We start from the raw sequence: 26,143 nt of genomic DNA, 5'->3' as shown, positions 1-26,143 counted from the left end.
TTAGCTTCCGGTAGTTGACGTTTCTTCTTATGCGTTTCTTACAGTGATGAGTGGGAAGCAACCAAAGAGGAGTGCAAGTGGTAGTAGTGCTAGGAAACGAAGGAAAATTGATTTAGTAATGAAGATATAAATGATTCAAGCAAGACGCATAGTTGCTAGCACTGCATATAGGCAGATTCCGGCTTACGTAAAATTCGACTTGCGTAAAGTTCCGCAGAACGCAACCTTGACGTAAGTCGGCCGTAAATTTAGGAGCAATTCATCTTGTTTATTTTGTACTAAACTGATGGCGTTTTAAAAGGCTTTTTTTAAAGAAAACGAAAAGAAAAAAGTTCCTCAAACTATATATATATATATATATATATATATATATATATATATATATATATATATATATATATATTCATTTTTTAAATTAACTGACTTAAACCCGAGAATTATAACACAATGACATTTATTTGAAAAAAACGCAACATGTTTCGTCAAAAATGACTTCTTCAGGCGATAAGAACATAGAAAGACAATAAAAGACACTTAAATTAACATTGACACACTCTAAAGCTATACAACTATAAAGCCATAATATTCGACTGTAAATTACAGTTATGAGCTTGAACTACAGTCCGAGTTAAAGTTCCATTGTTGTACACCTGTGCGTGTGTGGAATCACGCGATCTCCAGTATCTAATAGTAGAGTTGAAAGAGTCTGCCAAATTATAGCTAAGATTATTATTCAAATGAAAAGGGTCTAAGGTGATTTCCCTTGACTCTACAATGCGGCGCTCTATTTCATCATGGCTGATGTGTAGGTTTGAAGTCAATGTCCAATCTATTTCATGTTGGTGGCCTTCGTTGTTCGTGTTTATTGAAAGCAGGACATGGCCCGACAGAGCTGTAGCTCTGGTTCTCTTATAGGCAATGTCTCTCTGATGCTCTTCGAGACGTAGTAAGATAGATTTTTCTGTCTGTCCATAGTAAGGCTTTCCGCATTCACAAGTGACCTTGTATACACCTGGGAATTGTAGAATGTTGTGAGGTTGTTTATAGTTGTTGAAGCGTGATCTTATTTTTGGCAGAGTCGAGAAGCACGTTTTTATGTTAAACTTCTTTAGAATTCTGCTCAGCTTTTTGGATAGTGTGCTGATATATGGCAAGACGATATGACCTTTCGAGTCGTCCTGTGTCTCTACGTTGTTACGTTGGTGGCGGGATAATTGGTTGTTAATACTTTTTAGAGAGTAGCCATTGTTTTTAAAGGTCCATTTAAGATGTTGTAGTTCCTTTTTTAGTTCTTCTTCATCTGACAGTACAGATCTTGCACGATTCGCTAGAGTTGATATAATACCCAACTTTTGCGCTGGATGGTGATGGGAGGACGCATGCAAATATCTGTCTGTATGAGTTGGCTTTCTAAAAATAGAGACTTTAATTGATTCAGGCGTCTTGGTGAGTTTAACATCTAGGAAGCAAATGGAACTATTTTCTTCAATCTCCATAGTCAATTTTATATCTTGATGGCGGTTGTTTAAGTGGTCGAGGAACTTGTTAAGATTCTCAGTACCAACATGAAATAGATTGGACATTGACTTCAAACCTACACATCAGCCATGATGAAATAGAGCGCCGCATTGTAGAGTCAAGGGAAATCACCTTAGACCCTTTTCATTTGAATAATAATCTTAGCTATAATTTGGCAGACTCTTTCAACTCTACTATTAGATACTGGAGATCGCGTGATTCCACACACGCACAGGTGTACAACAATGGAACTTTAACTCGGACTGTAGTTCAAGCTCATAACTGTAATTTACAGTCGAATATTATGGCTTTATAGTTGTATAGCTTTAGAGTGTGTCAATGTTAATTTAAGTGTCTTTTATTGTCTTTCTATGTTCTTATCGCCTGAAGAAGTCATTTTTGACGAAACATGTTGCGTTTTTTTCAAATAAATGTCATTGTGTTATAATTCTCGGGTTTAAGTCAGTTAATTTAAAAAATGAACATATCCCAACCCCGAGTTAATAGTACGTTTCATATATATATATATATATATATATATATATAAAAAAAGCTCTGATCATGGCAGGAGGGTAACAGCAATAGCCGAGCCTCAGTTAGAACTTCATTGGCTACAGCATTGTCATCAATTACCCTCCAAGGGTAATTTTATTAATCACCGCAGATCGTCAAAATGCTCTTATATAGTCCTTATAAGGACTGGCTTAAAGGGGCGAAGCAAGAATGCTTTTCATATTCCCCGTTATCTGTAGAGGACAGTGTCGGTTGTAGAGCACAACCACGGTCGATTGATTCAATCACATTTGCTCCCCTACCGTCAAAATGCTCTTATAGTCCTTATAAGGATAAGGACTAGCTTAAAGGGGCGAAGCAATAATGCTTTTTATCTTCCCCGTTATCTGTAGAGGACAGTGTAGGTATAAGGTGTTATTGAGCTATTAAAGCTCTGATCATGGCAGGAGGGTAACAGCAATAGCCGAGCCTCAGTTAGAACTTCATTGGCTACAGAATTGCCATCCATTACCCTCCAAGGGTATTGGATTGAATGAATCAATCACAGCATCTCACGGTCGATTGATTCCAGGCCATGGCCGTCAAAATGCTCTGACAATGTCACGATTTAATTATAATATCTCAATACAGAATAATTAAAGGTGCAGAATATATTTTTAGAATTTACAAAAAAATACTTAAAAATTTTTAATTTTCTTTCTAAATTCTAATTATTATTTTATTTATTAAATAAAATTAAATATTTAATATTATTTAATTAAATTTATTATTAAATTTATATAATTAAATTTATAAAAATATTAAAACTTTACGAAAACACAAAAGTTTATGTATTTTAATGAAGTATAATATATATATATATAATAACTCGAATACTCGGAAAATATATAATAGTTTCCGAGTATTCGAGTTAAGAAAACATGGTAGTGTCATGTTAATTTAATTCGAATTATAAAGCATATGCTTTATAATTTCCAAAGTTTTTGCAAAAAGGTTTGTTAGAAATTCTTTTATGATTCGTGAATGTATGAACAATGAATCCCTTATGTCCTGAATTTCTAAATAACCTAAACGTAGTTGAAAAGAACTCGGGATCTCTATGGACATTTTATTGCCAATGGACAGTTCAAGGTAAATCGACAATAATAAACATTGGAAAGATCTGAAGAGAAAAAAAAAAGAAAAAACAGAAACTCATCTGTTAACATTAACCAAAGCTTTCCTTTGATGTCTTCGTTGCAGCGGATAAATAACAGCCTCCGGGAATCGTAGTGTGTTGTTTGTATAGCGGGAGGTGATGAACGAGGTACTGGAATCCTTTGTCGCAGCTTTTCTATGCAATAAAAATTTTTAAATGTTCATCCGTTACTTAGCCGGAGTTCTTTCTCTATGGAAACAAAGACAAGCGCGTAACTTACTTGAAATACAGGAAGATCCACAGGGCCATGATTAAAGCAACCAGAGAGAGACTGTAGCCAAAGTAATAGACGGTGGAGGCTTCCTCGACGTCCCATAAAACCTTTACAATAAGAAATGGTACAGTTAGTTGAGAAGTCATTTTTGCTAAATCACAATTGCTACGAGGTAGAAAGAACGTACAAATTGTATGTCTGAAACACAATAAATACTGAAATATATTTAATATAGTTAATTACATCTTTTAGTGGAGAATAAACTAAACGCATTTTTAATGTTGAAATAATCAATATGTCAAATGAATTTGATTTGCAGAAACTAAGTTAATAAGTTGTTTTAATTAATTCAAATATATGCTATTCTTTTATTAGTATTGTGTACATTACTATTATCTTGTTTAATTACAAAAGTGAGAACAAATAATATTTATTCGTCTTATAGTCCTTATAAGGACTGGCTTAAAGGGGCGAAGCAAGAATGCTTTTCATCTTCCCCGTTATCTGTAGAGGACAGTGTAAGGATAAGGTGTTATTGAGCTTTATAATATTTATTCGTCTTATAGTCCTTATAAGGACTGGCTTAAAGGGGCCAAGGAAGAATGCTGTTCATCTTCCCCGTTATCTGTAGAGGACAGTGTAGGGATAAAGTGTTATTGAGCTATATATATATATATATGCTATATAAAGTGTTATTGAGCTATATATATATATGTATGCTATATGAATATGAAGCGCTGATCATGGCAGGAAGGTAACAGCAATAGCTAGCCGAGCCTCAGTTAGAATTTCATTGGCTACAGCATTGCCATCTATTATTTCCCTCCAAGGGTAATATTGGATAGAATGAATCAATCACCGCATCTCACTGTCCATTGATCTTTATTCCTCTTAACTCGCCCTTCCACACAGTACTACAAGAATTATATTAATAAATTAAAGGTGTATTTACAAAAAATCATTATATAATTCAGTATTTAAAACTAATAAATAAAATTTTATTAAACAATATTTATCATTTAAATTTTATTTCTTTTCTATATTAATTACATAAGAATTGGAAAGTTTTCTATCTTTCAAAAATAATCATACCATTCTTTCATATCGCCAGTTTTATTCAGGCTCAGATACAAGTGTTAAGTGGCATTATAATTTTACTTGTAAGCCTAAATATAATACTAATACATATGCTATATAATACTAAAAACGATATTTTCTTTGATGTTATGTTTCATAATATAAAAGTGGTTTCTGACACATTTCGATACTGTTATACCAATAAAAATTGGTGATTTCCGATCGCTATTAGATGATTTATTAACACAATCAAATCAGTTATAATTTCAGTCCACAACACATTCTTGATGTTTATAGTTGAAGATCGTTCGCTAGTTCACTGGAAGTGCTTTTAACAGAAGGTACAGAGCAGCTTCTTACTGCTTGGCCAAAGGTGTTATTGCAGTTAGTTGAAAATGCATTGGCTTACGTGTTGACGAACAACATAACTCGATTCCCGTGTTGCTCAATATTTTTCTTTTTAGTAGTGCCGTAATATTGCCCTGGAATGTGGTAAAGATGGAATTCGATATTTTTCTGTCACTGGTCTACTTTCTAATGGTTGTGGAGTGTTCTTAGATTTATAAGTTTGCTTTTCGCACAGTTTTTTCTCTCTTTCTTCTATCTCAGGTTATCCAGTTTCGTATGTTGTATTGAGTTGCTGTACCATATATCACGGTCTTAATAATAATAATAATAATAATAATAATAATAATAATAATAATAATAATAATAATAAATTTTGTTAGTATATTTAGAAGTACTTTATATATAGCTTCCCATCCTGTCCTAAATTCCTTCTGACATAGAAAAGAAAACCAAAATCTTTCATGAAAATACTACATTTGACTCTCGTATAAGCGAGAACTCGGTTGTGAGAGTTTTTCTGGTGAAGAGGAAAAGTATATACCCACTTCACGTGCTTAGCTTCCTCGTCATTTCATTTAAATAACTAAATATGCAAAATCGTATTCTAAAAAGAATAATTATTGAAGGGGGTGAATTCTTTGGTTAGAAAAAAGTGGAGAAACAGAGTTTTTTTCTGATTTTTTTCCGTATTTCTTACATAGGAAACTGAAGAAATTTTCCTTGGGGAAACTCGTCATTCTGCCAAAACTTACAATTCCCGACTTAGACTAGCCAACTCACCCTAGTTAAAAAGCCATTGTAAACGTTTTTCATTTTCTAGATGGGAATTGAACTCAAATCTTTCCATCTAAAAGGCATGGTTGATACCGAACGAAGCTTGCATCGAATGGGCTCTGATGTTTTTTTTTTTGTTTTGTTTTGTGTGTGTATGTGCGTGCGCACGCTCGCGAAATCTCTGACCTTTTATGCCTTCGGAAACAACCATAAACATGCCCTAAATATGAAACTTTTCTTGTATTCAGAGAAAAACAAAGCAATCAAGTGATGCGTTGGCGTAAATTTCTCATTTGGAGAAGAGGAAATTTGAAAGACGAATTCATCCAGAATGATTAAACGAAAATTCACAGAAAAAGTTTTCATTTCTTCCCAGGGGCTACGGGAAAAAATGCGAACGCAAGCGGTAGGTTTCATTTAACGAACGATGAGGAAAAACCTGCGTTTTGGTGCGAGCTGTTAATGTGTTCTTGGAAGTTTAAAGAGACATGTCAATGATTGGGAAGTAAAATGTGCTGCAGGCAATGCGAAAACTCACAAATTATTCGACCTTCTTCTTGTAATAGCAAGCATTACGACATGGAATTAGAACCATGCTGATGACGTCATTGGCAATGATCATAAGAAAGCGTCCTATTCAAGTACGGATTAACAGCTGACAAAAGAAGATTCAGAGAAGCAAAAAAAAAAAAAAGAATAGAATAAGAAAAGAAACACTGAAAACTAGTAGGGCGATTTTCGCTCTCTCTTTGATTTGCTTCTCTTCATCTTACCTCACTTTTCCTATCTTACTTTTTGATTTCCGTACTTCTTTTGCTTTTAATTTTTCCTTCCTTTCTCATCTTTCTCTCATTTTATTTTTTCTTATTTCTTCTTTCTGTCTCTCTTTTTCTCTAATCTTTTAATATTGTAATAATATTGTATTTTCTGTCAATATTTTTTCCTCTTCACTCTTTCTTTCATTTTTCTATCTTTATATTCTCTACTGTATTTTTTATCTGCTTCTCCTCCCCCCCTCTCTCTCTCTCTGTCTATCTGGTGCTTGTACTTCAAGCAGCTCTTTTTCACTCGGTATTTCTCTTTTCCCATCTGTCTATTGTACTCTTATCCCTTCTTTTGTCTCTCAGTTGCTCCCACTCTTCTTTTTTTCCCCTGTATTAAGACATTTGTTTCTGACTAATTAACTACGTCACTAATTACAGTTAATCAAATTAATTAGTTTCCATTTATTTAAGCGGACTTAAGACCCTGGCTTCGAATGCTCTCTTAGGGAATATAAGCAAAATAGCAGACTAAAGAACATTATACTAATTGGAAATAAAAATCACAGCGACAACACTGATTGAGAGATAATTCCATATAAATGTCCATGATTATAGTTCGTTCTGGATTACTAGACTTTTACGTAGTAATGTATGAAATTTACTTTTAGTAGAGAGTAACTACTTAGAATTCGAAAGCGAAGGATGATGAGCGATGATGATTAGGAGTAAATAAATAAATTCCGTGTGATGGTGCAATGACCGCGAGTCCCCTTTTACGGGCAGGTACGGCACCATCTAGTTCCCTCCAAATTTTATCCGGGCTCCGGAACCGGCATAGCTGACGAATCAGACCTATGGCTGGGTCAGTATTCCGGACTGTGCTCCGTGTGTGTTCACGGGACCGCTTTGCCTGCTTGCGGGATGAAAAATCCCATATAAACTGGCGGAAAAACCCTGCTGTCCACGTCCAAGACCGGCTAACTTAGCCATGACTGAAGAAGATCCTTAAGCTCCTTGCTTCGTCGACTGGAATCGAACCTAGGACACTCCTTCCCCAGGCATATGGTAAATAAATAAATTCCGTGTGATGATACAGCGTTCCCCCTTTATACAGGAGTTCACGGTACCATCTAGTCTCCCCCCCCCCACCCAAATGTTATCCGGGCTCCGGAACCAGCATAGGCTGACGAATCAGACCTATGGCTGGGTCAGTATTCCTGACTGTAATCCGTGTGTCCTCGGACCAGTTTGCTTGTTTGCGGGATGAAAAAACACCAGATAAACTGCTGGGAAAAAACTGCTGTCCACGCCCAAGACCGGCTAACTTGGCTATGGCAGATCCTTAAGCTCCTCACGTCGTTGACGGGAATCGAACCTAGGACACTCCTTCCTATGGTTGCGAAGCGCAAAACCACTAGGCTAACCGCGCGGACTGATTAGGAGTAGGAGAAGTACTGGTGAAGTAGAGCAGTCCAATTGCTCCAACTGCTGTTTAAGTACTTTTATACAATAAGTTATTTGCTTTACAAACCACGTGATTTCAACCCCCATATAGAAGGTGATTTTCTAAAATGTAGAAAGTGGATATCATCACATATACCAGCTAAAAAAAGCTATTAAAAAGATCACTTTTGCATAAGATTTTATCTTCAATGTCATTTTTACAAAGCATTAAATCATACAAGTTCATAATGTAGCTTCTTTATCAATCTCTTCGTTCTCTTAAAGATACAGAAAGCAAAACAGTTGAAGACAGTACATCAGACAGGAAACATCACTCAATAAACTTGACAGATTTGATGGATTTTAATAACGCGATTGGCTATTTTTGCTTGTACGACAAAAGATCTGTTACCAAAAGCTTTTAGATGAGCGTAATCATCCTATCCAGATTGACACACACCCATAGGTTAATAGGAAGATGTCTTTCGAGCATCTAATAGTCTCCCTATTGAGCAGAGTGAGTTGACTTAGCTGTTTATCACGGAGATCATTACCAGTATCATATCTCCCCTAATTTACTCATTCAGTAGACTGTTTGGATACTTGCATTCGCATAATCTTCAGTGAACGTATCAGTTAGAACTGAAATCACTTACAAATGAAAATAAACAGATTCAGTAGGAATCTGTTTATGTTTTCCTACAGTTACCGATGTTGGTGAAGTAAAGCAACCAGATTAGTCCGTCTGCTGTTTAGCACTTTGATATCTCAGGTTCCTTTATTACGATTATTTTATCCATGCCTTCCAATTGTTCTGTCTCTAGTTCAGGTTTTAGATACTACCAGTGCATCTAACGGTACTACAAAAAATACCGTAAGATGATCCCCAAGATTTTCGACGTATGCTCTCAATCCTACATTAAAGTATCTATTGTCGATCCATTCTCAGTCTGGTTTATCTGTTTCTGGATTGTAAAATCACAACAATAAGTTGTGATTCAACTATATAGTTCGATAATTGATATGCCAATAAAGATTGTTATAAGTTAACTTAAAACGGGGAAGAGGAAGAAGCATTGCAAATGGACGATAGAATTGAAATAAAATGGAATTAACGATTGTCTATAGATTATTAAAATCTACGGTTTAACCTTGGCCATCTAAGAATAATAAGCCTAATAATAGGCTAAGAATAATAGGTGGTATTTCAATTAAAATACGGTAGTATATATAGAGTGACCTATAATTCACGAAAGGGTTTTAAACATTTAATACAGTTTCATTTATTAATTAGTTTAATTATTTTTTTTCTATAAAATATTTATATTTACGAATTATGAAAAACCACGTAAATACCTTCCATTTTAGGCTTCACAAATACGGCATGTTTCATGATAGCTGTTAATGTTAATGGCTACAGTGTCCTAATTTCTGAACGAATGTTTTCCTTCAGTTGTGGGATTGTCTGGGACTTGTTCCCATACACGTTTTCCTTCAGATACCCTCATAAGACAAAATTCGTGCAGAAAGTAGGGCGAGGCAGCCAGAAACATTAACAGATGTCACGGAACGTGCCGTAGAAAAGAAAGGCCAGTCTTTGTGAAGCCGAAAATGAAAAGCATTTATGTTTTATAGTTTTTTCATAACTAATAAAAAAATCTCCAGGTTCTGTATTTCATTATAACCAAAAAAAGAATAAAAACACTTAATAAATAAAAAAGTTAAACGTTTGTGACTTATGGATCTTATAACTTTGTGACCCTTTGTGACTCATGGGTCGCCCTGTATAATAATAAAACCTGAGGTATCTACGAGGAAACCCTCTCCTCTTCATATAAAATTAGACAATTAATCTTCAAAAACTACTTTATTATAGAGAGCCATCCTTTCTTCAGCATCAGAAGCGACCCCTAGGTCTATTATTATTAATTTACTAATATCACTTCATCCATCTAACACAGAGACGTGTAAGCATTTGGAAGATGTCTTCCACATATTTTATTTTTGAAAGAAAGTTGGGGGGGGGGCTGAAAACAAAGGAAATATGTTTTAAAAGTGAAGAATAACGAAGAATGAAAATATATTAATAATTAGGTAACATAACAGAGAAATATCAATCTATAATCGGGTTATTGTTGTTAATGTGGTTGTTATTTCTGAATTACAGCCAAAACAACCAAAACTGTGAGCTGGTATATTGTGTTTTTATACCGAACGTGTGTGCCAAATAAGATATTTGGCAGTCTTCTTGTTGTTGTTATTACCTGACGCCGCCAAGGGCTTCAAAAGCTCACTGTGAGAGGGCACTCCACTCCACACAATTCACATTACTACTTAATCCTCAAAAAAAAAAAAAAAACACCGTATGGTCTTGTTTTTTGAGAGTGGGCGGTGTATACCACCACCCACCACCACCACCACCACCAATAGCATTCTTATCTGTGAACTTCGTGTGTTCCCTTGGCTCGTATGTAGGATGAAAATCACGAGTTTCCGGAATAAAAATCTACTACCTCCCTATGAGAAAGGCTAACTCACTACTCCATAACTTAATCCCCTAACACACAACGTCATCTACCGCCTACCACCAGTAATATTTTTATATCTATAAGCTAAGTTTATTCTCTTGGCCATTTTGCCTGTATGAAGGATGAAAAACCCGAGTTTCAGGGGAAAAAAACTGCTATCGCCATATGAGATAGATTAACTCATCTTCAATTGAAAAATTCTCTATAGATGACCAGTACAATCGCGTGCTTTCTCCTGGACAATCTACCTATTTTTAAGGTTTAAAAAAACTTTAGCGGCTGGCAGGGAAGAAAAACCTTTCAGCTCCGAGCCGAAAATTCGCCTCTTATGAAGAAGCATCCTTATAAATGTCATCCGATCATGGAGATTTTATACGAACCGCCTCAAGAAACCAAATTTTTGAATTTAAATACAGTCCTTGGTCTTTCTTTGATTTAATAGTAAATTGTGCATCTCACAACCAGATTTATGGAACCATTTTATAAGCCAAATATCTCCATCCCTATTATTTTTCCCAAGCTAAAGAAAAAGTATTTAATTTCAAAAATAATGAGCAATATTATTTTAATACTTTCTTGCAATAACAGAAGTTATGTCTGTTCATTATCTTCTCTATTACAAACTCTAATGAAAGATTTTCTTTTACTGTTCCATGTACGAAGAAAACAAAATCTTAGCTGGCAGTTTGTGACTTTATCTGCCACTTCTTCCAACTTCAGTGCACATAAAAAAAAAAAAAGAAATGAAGGACAATTACTTGCTCGTTAGCCACGGAGGAAGCTAGTAGTAATTTCATCAGAGTCATTAATTGGTCTATTAGCGACACAGCACAAATGAGCCACAAAACTTTACTGATACAAGCTTTTAAATATTTTGGTTTCCTAAACGTACTCAAAAAGAGTTGAAAACATCTTAATATATAATTCCTGACTGTAGCCATGAAACCTGCTAAGATTAGTATCCTCCTCCTACTTCACATATCTCCTCATTTGCTGTCGCTCTGCTAGACTTGTTGCAGGTGACTTTCTCATTAAAAACCTATCCAGACGATCTACTCATTAAAAGCAGTTGTTTTTAATGACCAGTTATCAAATTCGTGCCTAAGAGGATATTCTCCATTCTGAGAATCAAACTTTCTGATAAATAATAGTATGATTTTGTTCTTTTTGTTAAGAACAATAACATAATATATATATATATATATATATATATATATATATATATATATATATATATATATATATATATATATATATATATTATAACATAACACCTATATGTATATATGTAATACATATACATATATAAATATAAATAAATAAATAAATATAAATAAATATATAAATCTAAACAAATATCCTAAATCACGAAATTATATTGATTTGACTACCCAACTCTGCAGTTTAGTATGCGATAAATTATATCCTTATAAGGACTGGCTTAAAGGAGCGAAGAAAGAATGCTTTTCATCTTCCCCGTTATCTGTAGAGGACAGTGTAGGGATAAGGTGTTATTGAGCTATTAACGCTCTGACCATGGCAGGAGAGTAACAGCAATAGCCGAGCCTCAGTTAGAACTTCATTGGCTACAGCATTGCCATCCATTACCCTCCAAGGGTATTAATTACCACATCTCACGGTCGATTATGCTTCTCTTCAGTTTGAAGAAAGAGAAATGTGATTGATCTTGTTATGTTATGTTATGGGATGAAAGAAAAGTGAATAAAATCATTTCTTTCTTGTGAGAAATCTTGTGAGAAAAACTACAGATAAGATAGCACCCGGCTTTGGTAATATTAAGTCGCAGTGAACAAATCAGAATTTTATAGCTAAAATATAATTTACATTATTTACTGTAAAATGTTATAATTAAAAAAATATTACATTTTAACAAAATTTAAAACTTCTAAAATACTTTTATAATTATATACATATACAATTATATTTTATATAATTTATTTTATAAATTTTAATTAATTTTTATATATCAGTGTTATATATGTAGTATATAATTGATTTATAATTAGTGTATACATTACATCGATATAAATATAGACATTAATTGAATTCAAATCTCTCATATCTAAAATAGCAAAAATAACGGTTAACTCACTAATGTCTATAAAAATATACGTTTAAAAAATTTATTAAAAATCTTTAAATAAAAAAAAAACAGGATGAATAATAAAAACAGATATTAAAATGTATTTGTTTAAACACCATATATTTGTTTTATTAATTGTACATTAATAACTTTTCGTCAGGTATAGTTTTAATCGAGTCGGTTCTGATTACCTGTAAGATACCGAAACGTTCTATCTTTTATAATTTGTGAGGATATTTTTCAGGATGGCGTCTCGAGTAGTCGATGTTGAGAATTCTGATTTTAGAATTATCAGTCGAGTGTGTTAGTGTTTCGTATCGGGTATTATTGATGATGAATTGTGAATTTAATTGATATGTTTTAGCGATTTTTTATGATTATTCATTGTAATAGTAGTTAATAGCTTGCTGTTATAAACAGTCACTTAATTTTCGTCAGTGCATTATCCAGCGTCAACAGAGTGCTCGATCATCAGAGCAGGTAAGACTTTTATTTCATCTTCAAAAACATTTTTCAGGCCCTCTCCTGTTCCCTGCCCTGTGCAGCACTTGGTGGTTGAAGGGACAAGGCAGATCCTTCCCCCACTTCAAGTCTAGATTTAATTATGGATTCACCATATGAGGATCTCTCTTTCAAAGAACTTCTAGCTATTTTTCGGCAAATTGGTAACATTTTGCACACGAAATGGCCAGGAAGAGTTGAAATTCATCAGGTTATGGAGGTCGAGACAGAAGACCCTCAAACCTCCGAAATTTCTCCTCACAATACACATGACAACGTCACAACAACTGACATAGATTCCAATGATTATCAGGAAGTCAGCAGAAAGAAGAGAAAGAAAGAGTCTATTGCTGCAGAACCTGAATTTGTACCTCAAATGGACACATCAGCACAATCTAGCGCAAGAACAGAGACAAATATACCGACACAGCCCAAAGAGAGGATCCCACCAGTAGTCTTGCGATCTAAGGAGAAATGGTCATTGCTTGCAGAGACGATGAAGAAAAATAACATCAAGTTCTCATCAGCCAAAAACACAGATGACGGAGTCCGTATACAGCCTGAAGGAACAACGGACTACCGCCAGCTCACCAGACTTATGGATGATCATAAATTTCCATACCATACTTACCAACTCAAAAGTGAAAAGAACCTCAAGGTAGTGATCAGAGGATTGGTAGAAAACATAACATCAGAAGAAATAGCTACTGACCTTAGATTACAAGGCTTGGAGCCAATAAAGATTTCTCGAATGTATCGAGCAGACAAGCGTCCCATGCCTCTGGTCTTAGTAGAGATCAGTAAAGATCAGAGAGAAATTTATGATCTTAAAATAGTCTGCAATTTGGTCATCAAGACCGAGCCACTAAGAAGAAAGGCATCGGCTGGTCAATGCCATCGCTGCCAAAAATTTGGGCATTCACAAATGTTATGCAGAGCAGACTACAAGTGTGTGAAATGCGGTGGCAACCATCCCTCGCACACTTGCGTCAAACCAAAGTCCACACCTGCTAAATGTGCGAACTGCAGTGGCCCACATCCTGCTAATTACAAGGGCTGTTCTCTCTATCCATCCAACCTTCAAAAACCTAGACAGGAGTTAATTCAGCCCACGCAGAAAAATATTGTAAGATATGTGCCTGAAATCAAAGCACGAAAAGTTACACCAGATAAATCTTATGCTTCTGTGGTTTCCTCACGTAACACCGAGGCACTCCCTGCAGCTAGCAGTCAAAATTCCTCAGCAATTCTTGCTGCCTCACTAGGGGAGATGCTAATGGCCTTCAGCAAAACAAATCCAAGCCAGGCCGATACCAACAAATTCCTTAGGAATACTCAAGTCATCTTCTCCATGATTAATGACTAATTCAGCTTCAACATCAAATTCTATACAGATAATATTCTGGAATGCAAACGGTCTCAACAACAAAAGTTTGGAATTACAGGAACTTACAGATCATTTACAAATTGATATTCTCCTCATAAACGAGACTCACCTACGTCCCTGCGATAATCCCAAACTCAGAAATTATTCATTACTTAGAAATGACAGACTCAATGCCAGAGGAGGAGGCACTGCCATCTTTGTAAGAAGAAACATCCGCTATAATGAGATTAAGAAGACTAATACATCTAACCTCGAGGAGACAGGCATAGAAATTCATACCAACAATGCAGGCAGCTTAAAGATTTATTCTGTATACAACCCCCCTGGCAAACCTTTACTCCCCTCTGATCTCTCTCAGCTACTAGATACAAATGAAGCAATAATTGTAGCAGGAGATCTCAATTCTAAGCATCCTTTATGGAACAGCAAGAGTTTTAACAACAACGGAATGATCCTCTACAATTTTGCCTTGAAGAGAAATATTGTTATTGCAGGCCCAATCGAGCCAACACATTATGGAGCGATCGGCAGACCTGATGTTTTGGATATTGCTATTTTTAACAATATTTGTCATCAATTTCAACTTCAAGTGGTTGACGAGCTCAGCTCAGATCACAATCCAGTACTCTTAAGTTTAGGGGGGGAGCCTGAGCTCATTCCCAACCAATCTCACACTAATTTTGCAAAATTCAAGGCTAAAATGAACACTATCATAGACTCAGTACCTACTATCTCCACCTGTGAAGAAATTGACCTGGCAGTCAGCAATCTTGAATGTAAAATACGCGCTGGCTTATCCGCAGCTTGTTCTATTTCCACCCCAGCTCAAGTCAACTCACTTCCTGAAGAAATCCTTGTTCTGATCAGGAACAAAAATAGACTCAGACGCCGCTATCACAACACGCTATCTCCGCAAGACCGTCGAGTACTAAATAGAGCATCCAACCAAGTTCGTTACGCATTAAAAGATCACAAAAACCAGCAATGGGAAAGAAAACTCTGTTCTCTCAAAGCTGAAGATAATTCTCTGTGGAAGTTGACTAAAGCTCTCCGTACAGATCGCTCTAACATCCAGCCCATTCACGGAGAAAGAGGTCTTGTTTACAGAGATAATGAAAAAGCCGAAGCTTTCGTTGATGCCCTCCAGCTTCAGTGCCGTCCTAATTATACGCATGCTGATCTGACCTTCATAGAGAGGATACACCGTCGTGTACGCTCTGCGCTTCGGAAACCTTGTAGCTGTGATAATATCTGTCCCGCCTCACCTAAAGAGGTCTATTCAATCATTAGGAAGCTTAAAAACAAAAAAGCCCCTGGTCCAGATGAAATTACCAACAAAACAATTAAAGCCCTCCCACACAAAGCTGTCATGCATCTAGTAGCCATTATTAATGCAATTCTGAGATTAAATTATTTCCCCTCAAGATGGAAACAAGCTGATATATTCCTTATTCTCAAGCCTGGTAAGGCACCTCAAATGACACAGAGCTATAGACCTATCAGTCTTTTATCATGCTTAGGAAAAATCGCAGAAAGAGTCATTCTTAACCGACTTAATGAGGAGGTGAATAAAAATAACATAATTCCGAAAGAACAATTTGGTTTTCGTACCGGCCATAGCACTACACAGCAAATTCACAGACTGACTGAATTCATCACTACAGGCTTTAACTGGAAACAGCATACAGGAGCTATCTTTTTAGATGTTGCAAAAGCATTTGATAAGGTGTGGCACAAAGGTCTCATCTATAAATTAATTACAGCCAACATCCCTCTTTACCTTACCAAAATTATTAACTCCTTTCTACAGGACCGTAAAATCCAGGTCAAGTTGCGCGGAATTCGATCCTCAATGAAAAAAATCACTGCTGGTGTCCCTCAAGGCTCGCTGCTCTCACCGCTGCTTTTTAACATCTTTGTTTCTGATGTTCCTAGCACATCACTAACCACTATAGCTAGTTATGCGGATGATATGGCAATTCTTAGCAGATCTCTTAGGCCTAATATAGCTACTCAGCGATTACAAACTGCAGCAAGAAAATTGGAGGACTGGTTCAGAAAATGGAGAATATCTGTAAATGCCGATAAAAGCACTGCCATTCTCTTCACAAGAAGACAAGCATCTCACTCTGGAGAAGTTAAACTTTTTAACACAGCCATCCCATGGAGATCTACTACCAAATATCTAGGCATTCAGCTTGATAACCGTTTAAACTTTAACTCCCACATAGTTTATGCATGCAAAAGGGCAAACTCTGCAATTGTACAACTCTATTCTCTCCTCAATAGAAGAAGTCAAGTTAGCACTGAAAACAAACTACGGATCTATAAAACAATTATCAGACCATCGTTAACTTACGGATCTCCAGCCTGGGGTCACACTTCCCCCACCAACATCAACAAGCTACAAGTTATTCAAAACAAGTGCCTCCGTATGATTTTTAACGCTCCGTGGTTTGTCAGAAATGCTCTCTTGCACCGTGATGCCGATATTCCAGATATTCCCACGTTCCTCCATAACAGTGCTGCTGCTTATTTTGCCAAAGCAGCTGTTCATCCAAATCAACTCATTCGAGAATCTTCTAACTATGACGAACACGACAGGTGGAAACATAAGCGCCCGAAAACAGCTCTCCTTATCGGTTCAGGTTCCTCCATACAGCTCTAAATAGGGTGAGCCAAGTGCTCGCTAATCTTTAATGCAAGACTATTTCATAGAGACAAAGGGATTGGAGTCCTTGGGACTGATATCCATCATGCCACATCAGTTATCAGTTATCATAGTTTTAATCAGTATTCAAACGCTGTATCTAGCAAAAAATGCTCTGTTTCTTGCTATCATAATTCATGAGTACTGTCGTCATCTTTCATCCTATTGGTTGAGGCCAGTTTAGAAGACTCCACTATGGCTTTAAGGGAGAAGAAAGACAGGAAAGAGGAAGTAAATTTTCTAAAAATAAATTCTGTCCATTCAGCAAGACAATATTTTATTTTATTTTTTCTGTTTATTCATTTTTTTATTTTATAATAATAAATTAGATTAAACCCATCAATTGTGATACCGATTTTCAAAATATGCTCTTTGAGTTCATTAGTAGGTAGGAGCTACATTTTCCTGATTCTTTTTTTTTCTTTTTCAGATCTGTCTTGAAAATATAGTACCTATTCCTTTGTTAGTGTGAGGGATGTTGAATTTGTTGCAGATAGCAAGCTAGATTTGATTTGACACTGTACATTCATTATATAAATGGTCGTGTGTTTCCTGTAGAGTGCAGAAGGCAAACGTTTTCCGTTAAAAGATTTTTTTCAATATTTTTCATATATATGATATATTTTTCATATTTTTTCAGTATTTTCCATATATGATAGTTCAAGTTATGAAGAAAACAAAATAATTCTAAAACACTAAAATACTGTTTCTGGAGCAGTGATGGGAGGAGAGATTTGTGAGCTATTTTAGCTCGCCCTGAGTGGGTAGAAGTGGTTATTCGTCGTTGAGTGTTAGGATGACTTTCGGTCTTTTATGTTTCCAGTGGTCATTACCGTCATAGTTTCCGACTTGTTGTATTAATTGGTTTGGATGCGTAGATGTCTTCATGAAGACTTTTTCTGCTAAGGAGCGGTCTTAGGCGTGATCAGTAGGGTTTTTTCCCCAGTTCATCCTGGAGTTTTTCATCCCGCAAAGCAGGCAAACCAGCCTTGAGAACTCAACACTACAGGACATAGGATACACGGGCGTAGGCTGACCACCTTATCCCGTGAACGGTTTGAAGTCCGATGATTAATAAACCCTCGACACCGCAAGGTAAAAGAGGGTATAAAGAAGACGAGATTCATTCGTGTCAAAGGTGTCAGAATTATTTATGTCTGAAACAATAATAAAAAAAAAAGTATAGTTATTTTAACTACCAGGTTTAACGTTCATTGTGGAACTTCATTTGGAGGAAAAACATAAATTAAGATTTAAGATGTTAAATTCAGAGCCAAACATAAAATTCAAATGACAATAACAGAAACAATCGATTAAATAGTTAATTAAATACACGTTAGGATGTTCAATACCTCATGCGAATGAGATATTGAACATCTACTATATATATGCTACTATATATATATAGATAGTAGCAATACATTCCCTCTATAGTCCATGGTATTTAATTAGAGAGTTTACGCTTCAAATAAAAGTTTATTAACAGACTTTTCTCATTTGTTCTTTGAGCCAATGATGTTATTCCTAGGTTTATAAGGCCAAACTGCAATTTTGACACTACAGAAGTGTTCCGAAGCCACTGATGCACAAAAATTGCTCTCGCTAGAGAAGGCACGTGTGTCACCAGATTTCAGTTATCCTTGTTTGATCAACTCACATATAAACTCCATCTAAACTGTCGACATCTGTACACTCTGAGCTTTGGGCGTCATAGGAGACGCACTTCAAATAAAGTTATTTCTCTCCAAATGGCTAATAAAATCAACCTGAGGAAGAAGTTTCACGGGGAAATGACTACGAAAGAAATTTATCTCGAGCACTTACCCCATAATAAATAGTCAATAATCTCTTTTGTCACTTCCTTACGCGAACAAAGTATTTTTACGAAGTCCTCAACTTTATCTTAGATCTTAACAATATTAGAGGGTTGATATCTTCGTGTGATCAATGATCTAGTAAAGAGGCTTCAACAAATATCCAGTACTGCTAAGAATTTAACAGTCGTTTGGAGAGAAATTTAGCAGTCGAATTATTGTTGTACTCACTGTTCACGAACTTATTCATGAATTTGTTTTCTTCGAGAAACAAGCTTAAAGAATTGTCAGATCAAAAAGAATTTGGCTCAGACATCGATAACATTTTATCGTCTGGCAAGTGCCTGAAGAACAACAAGATCCTTCCATTTATGGATGTTCATCGATGAAGGAAGGAATCTTTGACCCGAACACTGCTGTTCCACAATTTCACACCGGGAGATACTTTCGGACTATATCCCCAACATACCACTCAGCACAAACACAAGCGTTCTAAGAACTCTTCGTAATACGGCGTACAACATTGAAAGCGATAATGAGAAGCAGATCCAACTAGAACAAGCACTACAACACTACCTCAGTGTAATCCTACCAATAAATGATTATACGAGGTAACCCTCGTATAACGCGGATGTTAGGTTCCATAGAAATGCCGCGTTAAAAAAAAGGGAAGAATCAAGAGTCAAGAATCAGGGATGCTATTGATATTATATTATTGAATATACGGAAAGAAATCGATATCCATCAGATGAAAGCCAAATGAACAAAATAGAAAAGAAATAAAAAATGAAAGCACAGAACATGCTAAGGCTCCATCTACCGGAATAGGTGACAGCTTGACTCAATCATGAGTGAACTGGTCTAAAGTGCAGACATATTTGTTCATCTCTACCATTGTGAAATGCATATACTGAAGACGTGTAAAGCGAACAGCCGATGGGATGGATAGGGTGCGTCACCCATTGCTACAGACTTAAAAATGTAAATGTTTTGTTCACCAAATTTTTTTAACAATTTCGTTCTTCGGTCCAAAAAATATCCTGAAGGAACCAATGATTTAAAGACTTCGAATATATACACAGATGACGAACATAGTAATTCCAGACCATTCACAGAGATCTCTAGCTGGATTCGAAATGGCGGATAGCTGAAACCTTTGTATGCAATCGAAGGATCATACACAGGGTGTCCCAAAATTCACTCAAGATTTAAATTTAGCGTCATTTATGCGGTAAAGTGTTGCCAACGAGAAAAAAAAGACAGCGTGACAGCTGACAGCTCACGGTTACTAAAAATTGAGCGCTACACGAAAAGACAACACATTTTCATTGTTGAGCAATATTTTAAAAATAATGAAGGTTTGGCAGCTACAGTTCGCAATTTTCGTACAAAATATGGTCGGAATAGTGATTTAACTTCATCATCTGTGAAAAGATTAATTAAAAAATTCAAGGAAACGGGATCAATTACTGATCTTATACACTCTGGCCATCCTTCAACAAGTCGTTCAACAGAAAACATCGAAGCAGTTCGTGAGAGTGTTGCTGAGAGTCCAGGAACATCAATTTGGCACTGTGGTCTTGAATTGGGCATTTCGAGAAGCTCTCTACAGCGTATTCTCACGAAAGATTTGCATCTTTATGCTTACAAAGTTCAATTGACTCAAGAACTAAAGCCTGTATATAGAAACTGTATATACGTTTTAATTAATTCCCCCATAGGTTTATAAATTCAATCGGTAACAACCATGCCTTTTGGTGGGAAATCCCGTGATGAATTTACAAACTAACACACTGTCCTCATAGCCTTAGTTCGGCATAATTCCACAACCCCACCCCCTACACGCCCAAAAAAAATGAAGAAAACTATCGTGAAAAGCAAAAACATTGCATCTTGAGATAAGATTTTTTTAAAACATTTTCTGATCAGGCAATGCCTGCTTATCACAAATACTGTAAATTATCCAAGTAAGACATATAGTACTGATAGATCACTTCTTTCTAAATTTATTTATTTATTTTTGTTTTAAGTTAAACCGAGCAAAAAAAGCTTACTTGATTTAACTTGGTTTCAAATGAAACCAAGCAAAAAAAAAAAAAAAAAAAAAAAAAAAAAAACCGTTATTCAACGGAAAAAAACCAGCGTATTGTTATAGAATAAAATAGCTGAATATGGGAGTATTACATCATCGATTAAAGAAAGAAATATGTAAAAATATTATCGTTTTCAGATATAACTATTTCATATGATTACGCTTAAAGCAAAGCAGATGTTCCCACTTTTCCAATTTCATCTCGACAAATAACCCAACGCCTGTACACAAGGCAAACAAAGTGTAAGAGCAAGATGTTCTCGTTACAAGTAAAACGGTTGAAGGTCAAGAATGGCCACGGATGAAAACACCAGCCTCAAACAAAAAAAAAAAAAAAATCGTCAATAAAGCAGTCTACCAATAAAAAAAAAATACTTTTCGAACTAAAAAGACTTCTTTGTAATGCGTGTTCTTTTGGCGTAAACTTGAGAACTCTCCCAGGGCCGCACACTCACATACTCTTGTGTTAAAAAGCAGAAATACAAAATAAAAATAGGTGAAAGAGAAACATCTGAAGTAGAATATTTCTGGTGTCAAACTGTGTCACCAGGGAGAAATGCTTTATGCGGGTGTGTGGATACCTTTCTTCAAACAAAATATCGCTAAAACATAAGGAAATGCTTCTAGAAAAAATATTGAAATTACTATAATTTCTTGGCATATATAATTTAATTTATAATAATAAAAAAATCTTTCCATAAATTTCTATAATTTTGAGTATTTTAATAATAAACTAAATACACCTTTTATTAATTTATCTTATATCTATATACAATAGAAAGGAAATGTATTTTTCAATTATTATGGAAATGAAAATCCAGTTAACAGCCTCTCGCTCGTTTCATTCTCTTCGAATATTTCTTGTAACGTTTTGAATATGTCTTATCATTCTTATTTTATAATTTTTATAGTCTCAATTATGTACGTCTTAGCGAGTTTGCAGTGATTTAACTGAGGCGCATGCGTGTTCCTTCAACACATCCATTTCTGCTTTAGATCACTCGACTGAGTCTAATGTTAACTTTTCGGTAGGTAGCGATAGAAGATGTTACCAATTATGTCGAAGGATTGGTAGTTTCCCTACAAAATCCATCCGGAGTATTTTTGGTTCTCCTTTCGTGTATCTTTAAATGCAATTATTTTGACGCAAGATTGAAACAACAATAGGACAGTTACCTACAAGTTTGATAAAAACAAATACAAGTACTATTGTATCATGTTTTAAAGCTCTGTGAATATCACTGAATATGACACTAGAATTTGCGATGTATAAACAACTTCAATGAAGAGGTTAGATAGTGCTGTAATCAAAATCGACAGTAAATATTATTAAATATACAAAAACAAACATAAATCATAAAATACTAGAAATGAGATGGTTTAAATAGAAAAATACAGTAAGTTTGGGTACATCTTTATCAAAACATGGGATCTTATTGTTATTAGAAGAATATTATGGATACGTATAGAACCACCACTGTTCCATTCCAATATTTACTTGCAAGATAAGATTAGGATATTAATAATAAAAAAATGAACTTAATCCAGAAATTTGTATGGAATTCATGAAATAAGTAAACGTGTTGGATTAAAATTGTATACAAGTAGGTTTTATGTGTGACATTATAATTTCATATTGAGTAGGTATGGTAGTCCATAGCCCCATTTATAGAGGCACGGAAGTATTAATCTTTGACAGCGATTAATACTTCCGTGATTAATGATAAATACTTCAGCAATTAATGTATATGGAGCCCTAAACACATGAAAAATAAACCTTTCGAGTAAAAACATGGCTTTATGAAATAATTGTCGTATTAATAATAATAATAATAATAATAATAATAATAATAATAATAATAATAATAATAATAATAATAATAATAATACAGCCGTAGTAACTTATGACGCTAGGTCTACAGAAGAAACTCAATGTAGTAAAGCTTTTAACTTCAAAAACAGATAATCAGTGTCTGTGTTTCATGTATCCATTGTAATGAATGGAAATACTTTAATTGTATTGAAATCCAAGTTACTTACGATACAACCGGTAACGTCAGAACCCTATTAGACAGTATAACATATAATTAAAGCAACTTTCTCGTAAAATACGACTTTAAAAAATAAGTCTCCCTCACAGTTTTTATCACTTCAAGAAAATAATGAGCTAACTTGAGTTAATCTTTTCCTCTTGTCCTTGAACAAGTGAGCCAAATTAATTTGAAGTGCAGTTTATGTGATTAAGTCTCATTTCACTGACTTCGTTTTATCTCTTTTCAAAAATCACTCAACTAATTCCCCGTCCACTAAGCAAGTTACCACAGTTAAGGCAGATCTGCTAATGTGAAGGTTCTAAAAAACATCGTTATCTGCAAAGTATTTTTCACAAGAAACTACTTCTTACTTCGGAATGAAAAGAACAATAGTTGGGCTATGAAGCATTAGTCATTAGGGTAAAGTATAAATCTTAAAATAAAAACAAAGAGTGGGAGAAAAAGAGTTTTTATATACAAATCATCGTTGAATACTGACACATTTCGAGGATCACAATCGAGCCAGCAGTCGTGCTTTTGAACAATGAGAGATGTGTGGGGTGGTATTTTATTCATTCGAGTTTATGCACAAGGACTGCTATTAGTCAGCTAGAATCGGAATCAATGAGAAAGATACAATTGGCAATGGAAATTATCCGTAAATACAAAAAAACAGTCTCAAAACGAAACCTTTAAAGGTGCAGGAAATGTCCTGTTTCACAATTTGGAATGAATTATGAGTATTGTGCCTCATGTGTATTGTTAATATATAAAAATATATTTTTAAAAAAAAGAAAAGCAGAGCACACCCACTAGCGAAACCATAAACTCAGTACCACAAAGTCATATAGAATATAACAACACTGAACATTTTTTGGAAAGATACGCTTTCTCTATCCTATTTATCTTGAAGACATTATCTTAGAAATTATGTACAAATGGCCTTGTTTACTCCTCTTCAGCATTGTCAACAAGATAAATTATTTCAGTAGTTATTTTGAACTGAGAAACACACAGATATAAATATTTCTCTTTTGTACCGGGATCCTGGACGGAGCCATAGTAAATTGGGCCAAACACCACCACTAAAGAAGGCCTTGATGCTTGTTTATTTGTAACCTTTATTTTCATAGATTGGTACCAGTGTGCTAGACTAAAAATCTCCCTCTAAGATGGGGAAAAGATTCAAGCAGTGCCGTGAATATATGACCATATTTAGGAAGTTGGCAATAATAAAAAAAAACAAGTTTGATATCTATTGGTATACAACAAACTCGCTTTATTTAACAAGAGTCATTATTACAGTCTACAATGGTAAAAATACAATTCTATTGCTATTATTACGGTTAATGGTGATGAGAGGAGTATGCTGTTATCCGTGCAAACGTTTCAGAGAAGAAAAGAATGGCTTTTTTTACTTTTTTTTAGCTTTTTGTCCTAATGTAAGATACATGTGACTCTAAAAAAAAGAGTCTCAAACACGTCAACTGAATGTGGCAAGTGAAAAGGAAACAAGAGACGGTTGAAGTGCTATTCCGATCAGAGCAGCAGTACAAGTTAAAATAGAAAGAAGAACCGTAGATCGATTGGTGCACCAAGTTAACACACGCCAAAAGTGGTTTAATGTCATTTTCGAGGTCATTAGCGATCGATTTTAGTTAGATCGTTAAGGGAACTGCACCCCAAATTAACCTCTATGTCATACCTTTTAAATACATCAGCGTAATGTTGTCGAGATGTTTTCATTACGAAATTTCTCTTCCAATCCTTATCGCTTGTGTTTATTAGTTAGTCGTTAGGAAGGAAAAATTTTAAATTACCCAGTTGTTACATTAATACTTGGAAAAAACTTAATGGGAAAACCTCACTAGGGTCAATCAATGTGTTCCATAAATGTCTATTAGTTAAAACACTAATAATCCTTGTTTACTGCATTCGCACATCCACGATTCTACTTATAACAACACAATTAGAATACCCGTATACTGTTCAAAGAAAGGTAATATTATCTGATGCAGAAAAGAGCATCTAACATGATCATTGGTGACCTGAATCGACTCAATGTAGGCGTATGTCACGGGATATGAAAACACAAAAAATAAACTAATAATAGTAAAGTGTTGATAATTGTTTTATCTTTCTTTAGAGGCCTATGCGGTTTCACAGAGTCATCTATTGAGTCGGGAACAAATATTGTTTTCATTTAGCTGTTATCCTAATAGGTTCACGTTTTTTTTTTTTTGTAGAAAACTTAGAAGGTTTCATTCACTCTTGATAGACATCGTATCAATGGGTTGTAGATGTTTGGCTGTTTTTTTTTTCTTTCTATTAAGAACGTCCCAGAATTCCTATTGTAGCTATGGAACTAACAAACCTGCAAAGAGCTGCAGAGGTATTGAAATCTATTGGTGTAAGCCAAGATGTTTGGTTCTTCAATTATAGACAATTTGATCGAAACTAAAAACAAAATAGGAAACAGTCAAAGAAGAAAAATAAACCATTCTAGGAATAAAAATAGAATTGACTCATCTAGGAGGATATCATAAAAGAATGGAAAGAAGTTTTCATTGATATTTTATGTTTTTCCGTTATTTATTTATTTATTTCGTATTTTAGCTTTTATTATGGAAGTACGTGTTCTTATAGATTTCTCTTTCATTATTTATTTTCTATTCATAAATCACTCAATTCATATACACACTAAAACTCCAAGAGTGTCAACTGCGTCACTGTGATTAAAAAAAAAAAAAGCACTGTAGCAGGATGAATTCAGATGTAAACTTTTGGGTGAAAATTCCGAATATACTTTAGAAAACATTAATTCAAAAATAGAAGAAGTGTATCAAGGAAATCTTTATTTATATTTTTGTATATTTTATATATTTATAATCTTAAAATAGAAGAAAAAATTTTAATACAGATTTTAAAAAAAATGTTAAGAATACTGAATGAAATAAATTACGTTTTTTTTTATATAAAAACACGAAATAGACGTTATTTTCCCTCTTAAAATAACCTTATTCATGTTAATTACTTTAATACTGTCTCTTGTCATTTTTACATTGTTTGTTCATTACATCAATGCATTGTGTATTACTTATGAGTTATGCTGGAAAGTTATTTTT

General features: G+C 34.8%; 1 protein-coding gene across 1 annotated transcript in view; it reads right to left on the bottom strand.

Annotated features, from left to right (window-relative positions):
* Positions 1–26,143, bottom strand: part of LOC150100020 (diuretic hormone receptor-like) — a 335,961-nt gene that overhangs the window by 88,795 nt on the left and 221,023 nt on the right. The window contains exon 5 of the mRNA XM_090403216.1: positions 3,450–3,550. Within this exon, the coding sequence (XP_090259342.1) occupies positions 3,450–3,550 (101 nt within the window). The remainder of the gene's footprint in view (positions 1–3,449; positions 3,551–26,143) is intronic.

Source organism: Typopeltis vanoorti, chromosome 13 (assembly GCF_054136105.1).
Source record: "Typopeltis vanoorti isolate ZY-2024b chromosome 13, IOZ_Tvanoo_1.0, whole genome shotgun sequence".
NCBI lineage: Eukaryota > Metazoa > Arthropoda > Arachnida > Uropygi > Thelyphonidae > Typopeltis > Typopeltis vanoorti.
This window is presented reverse-complemented; position numbering and strand designations above follow the sequence as displayed.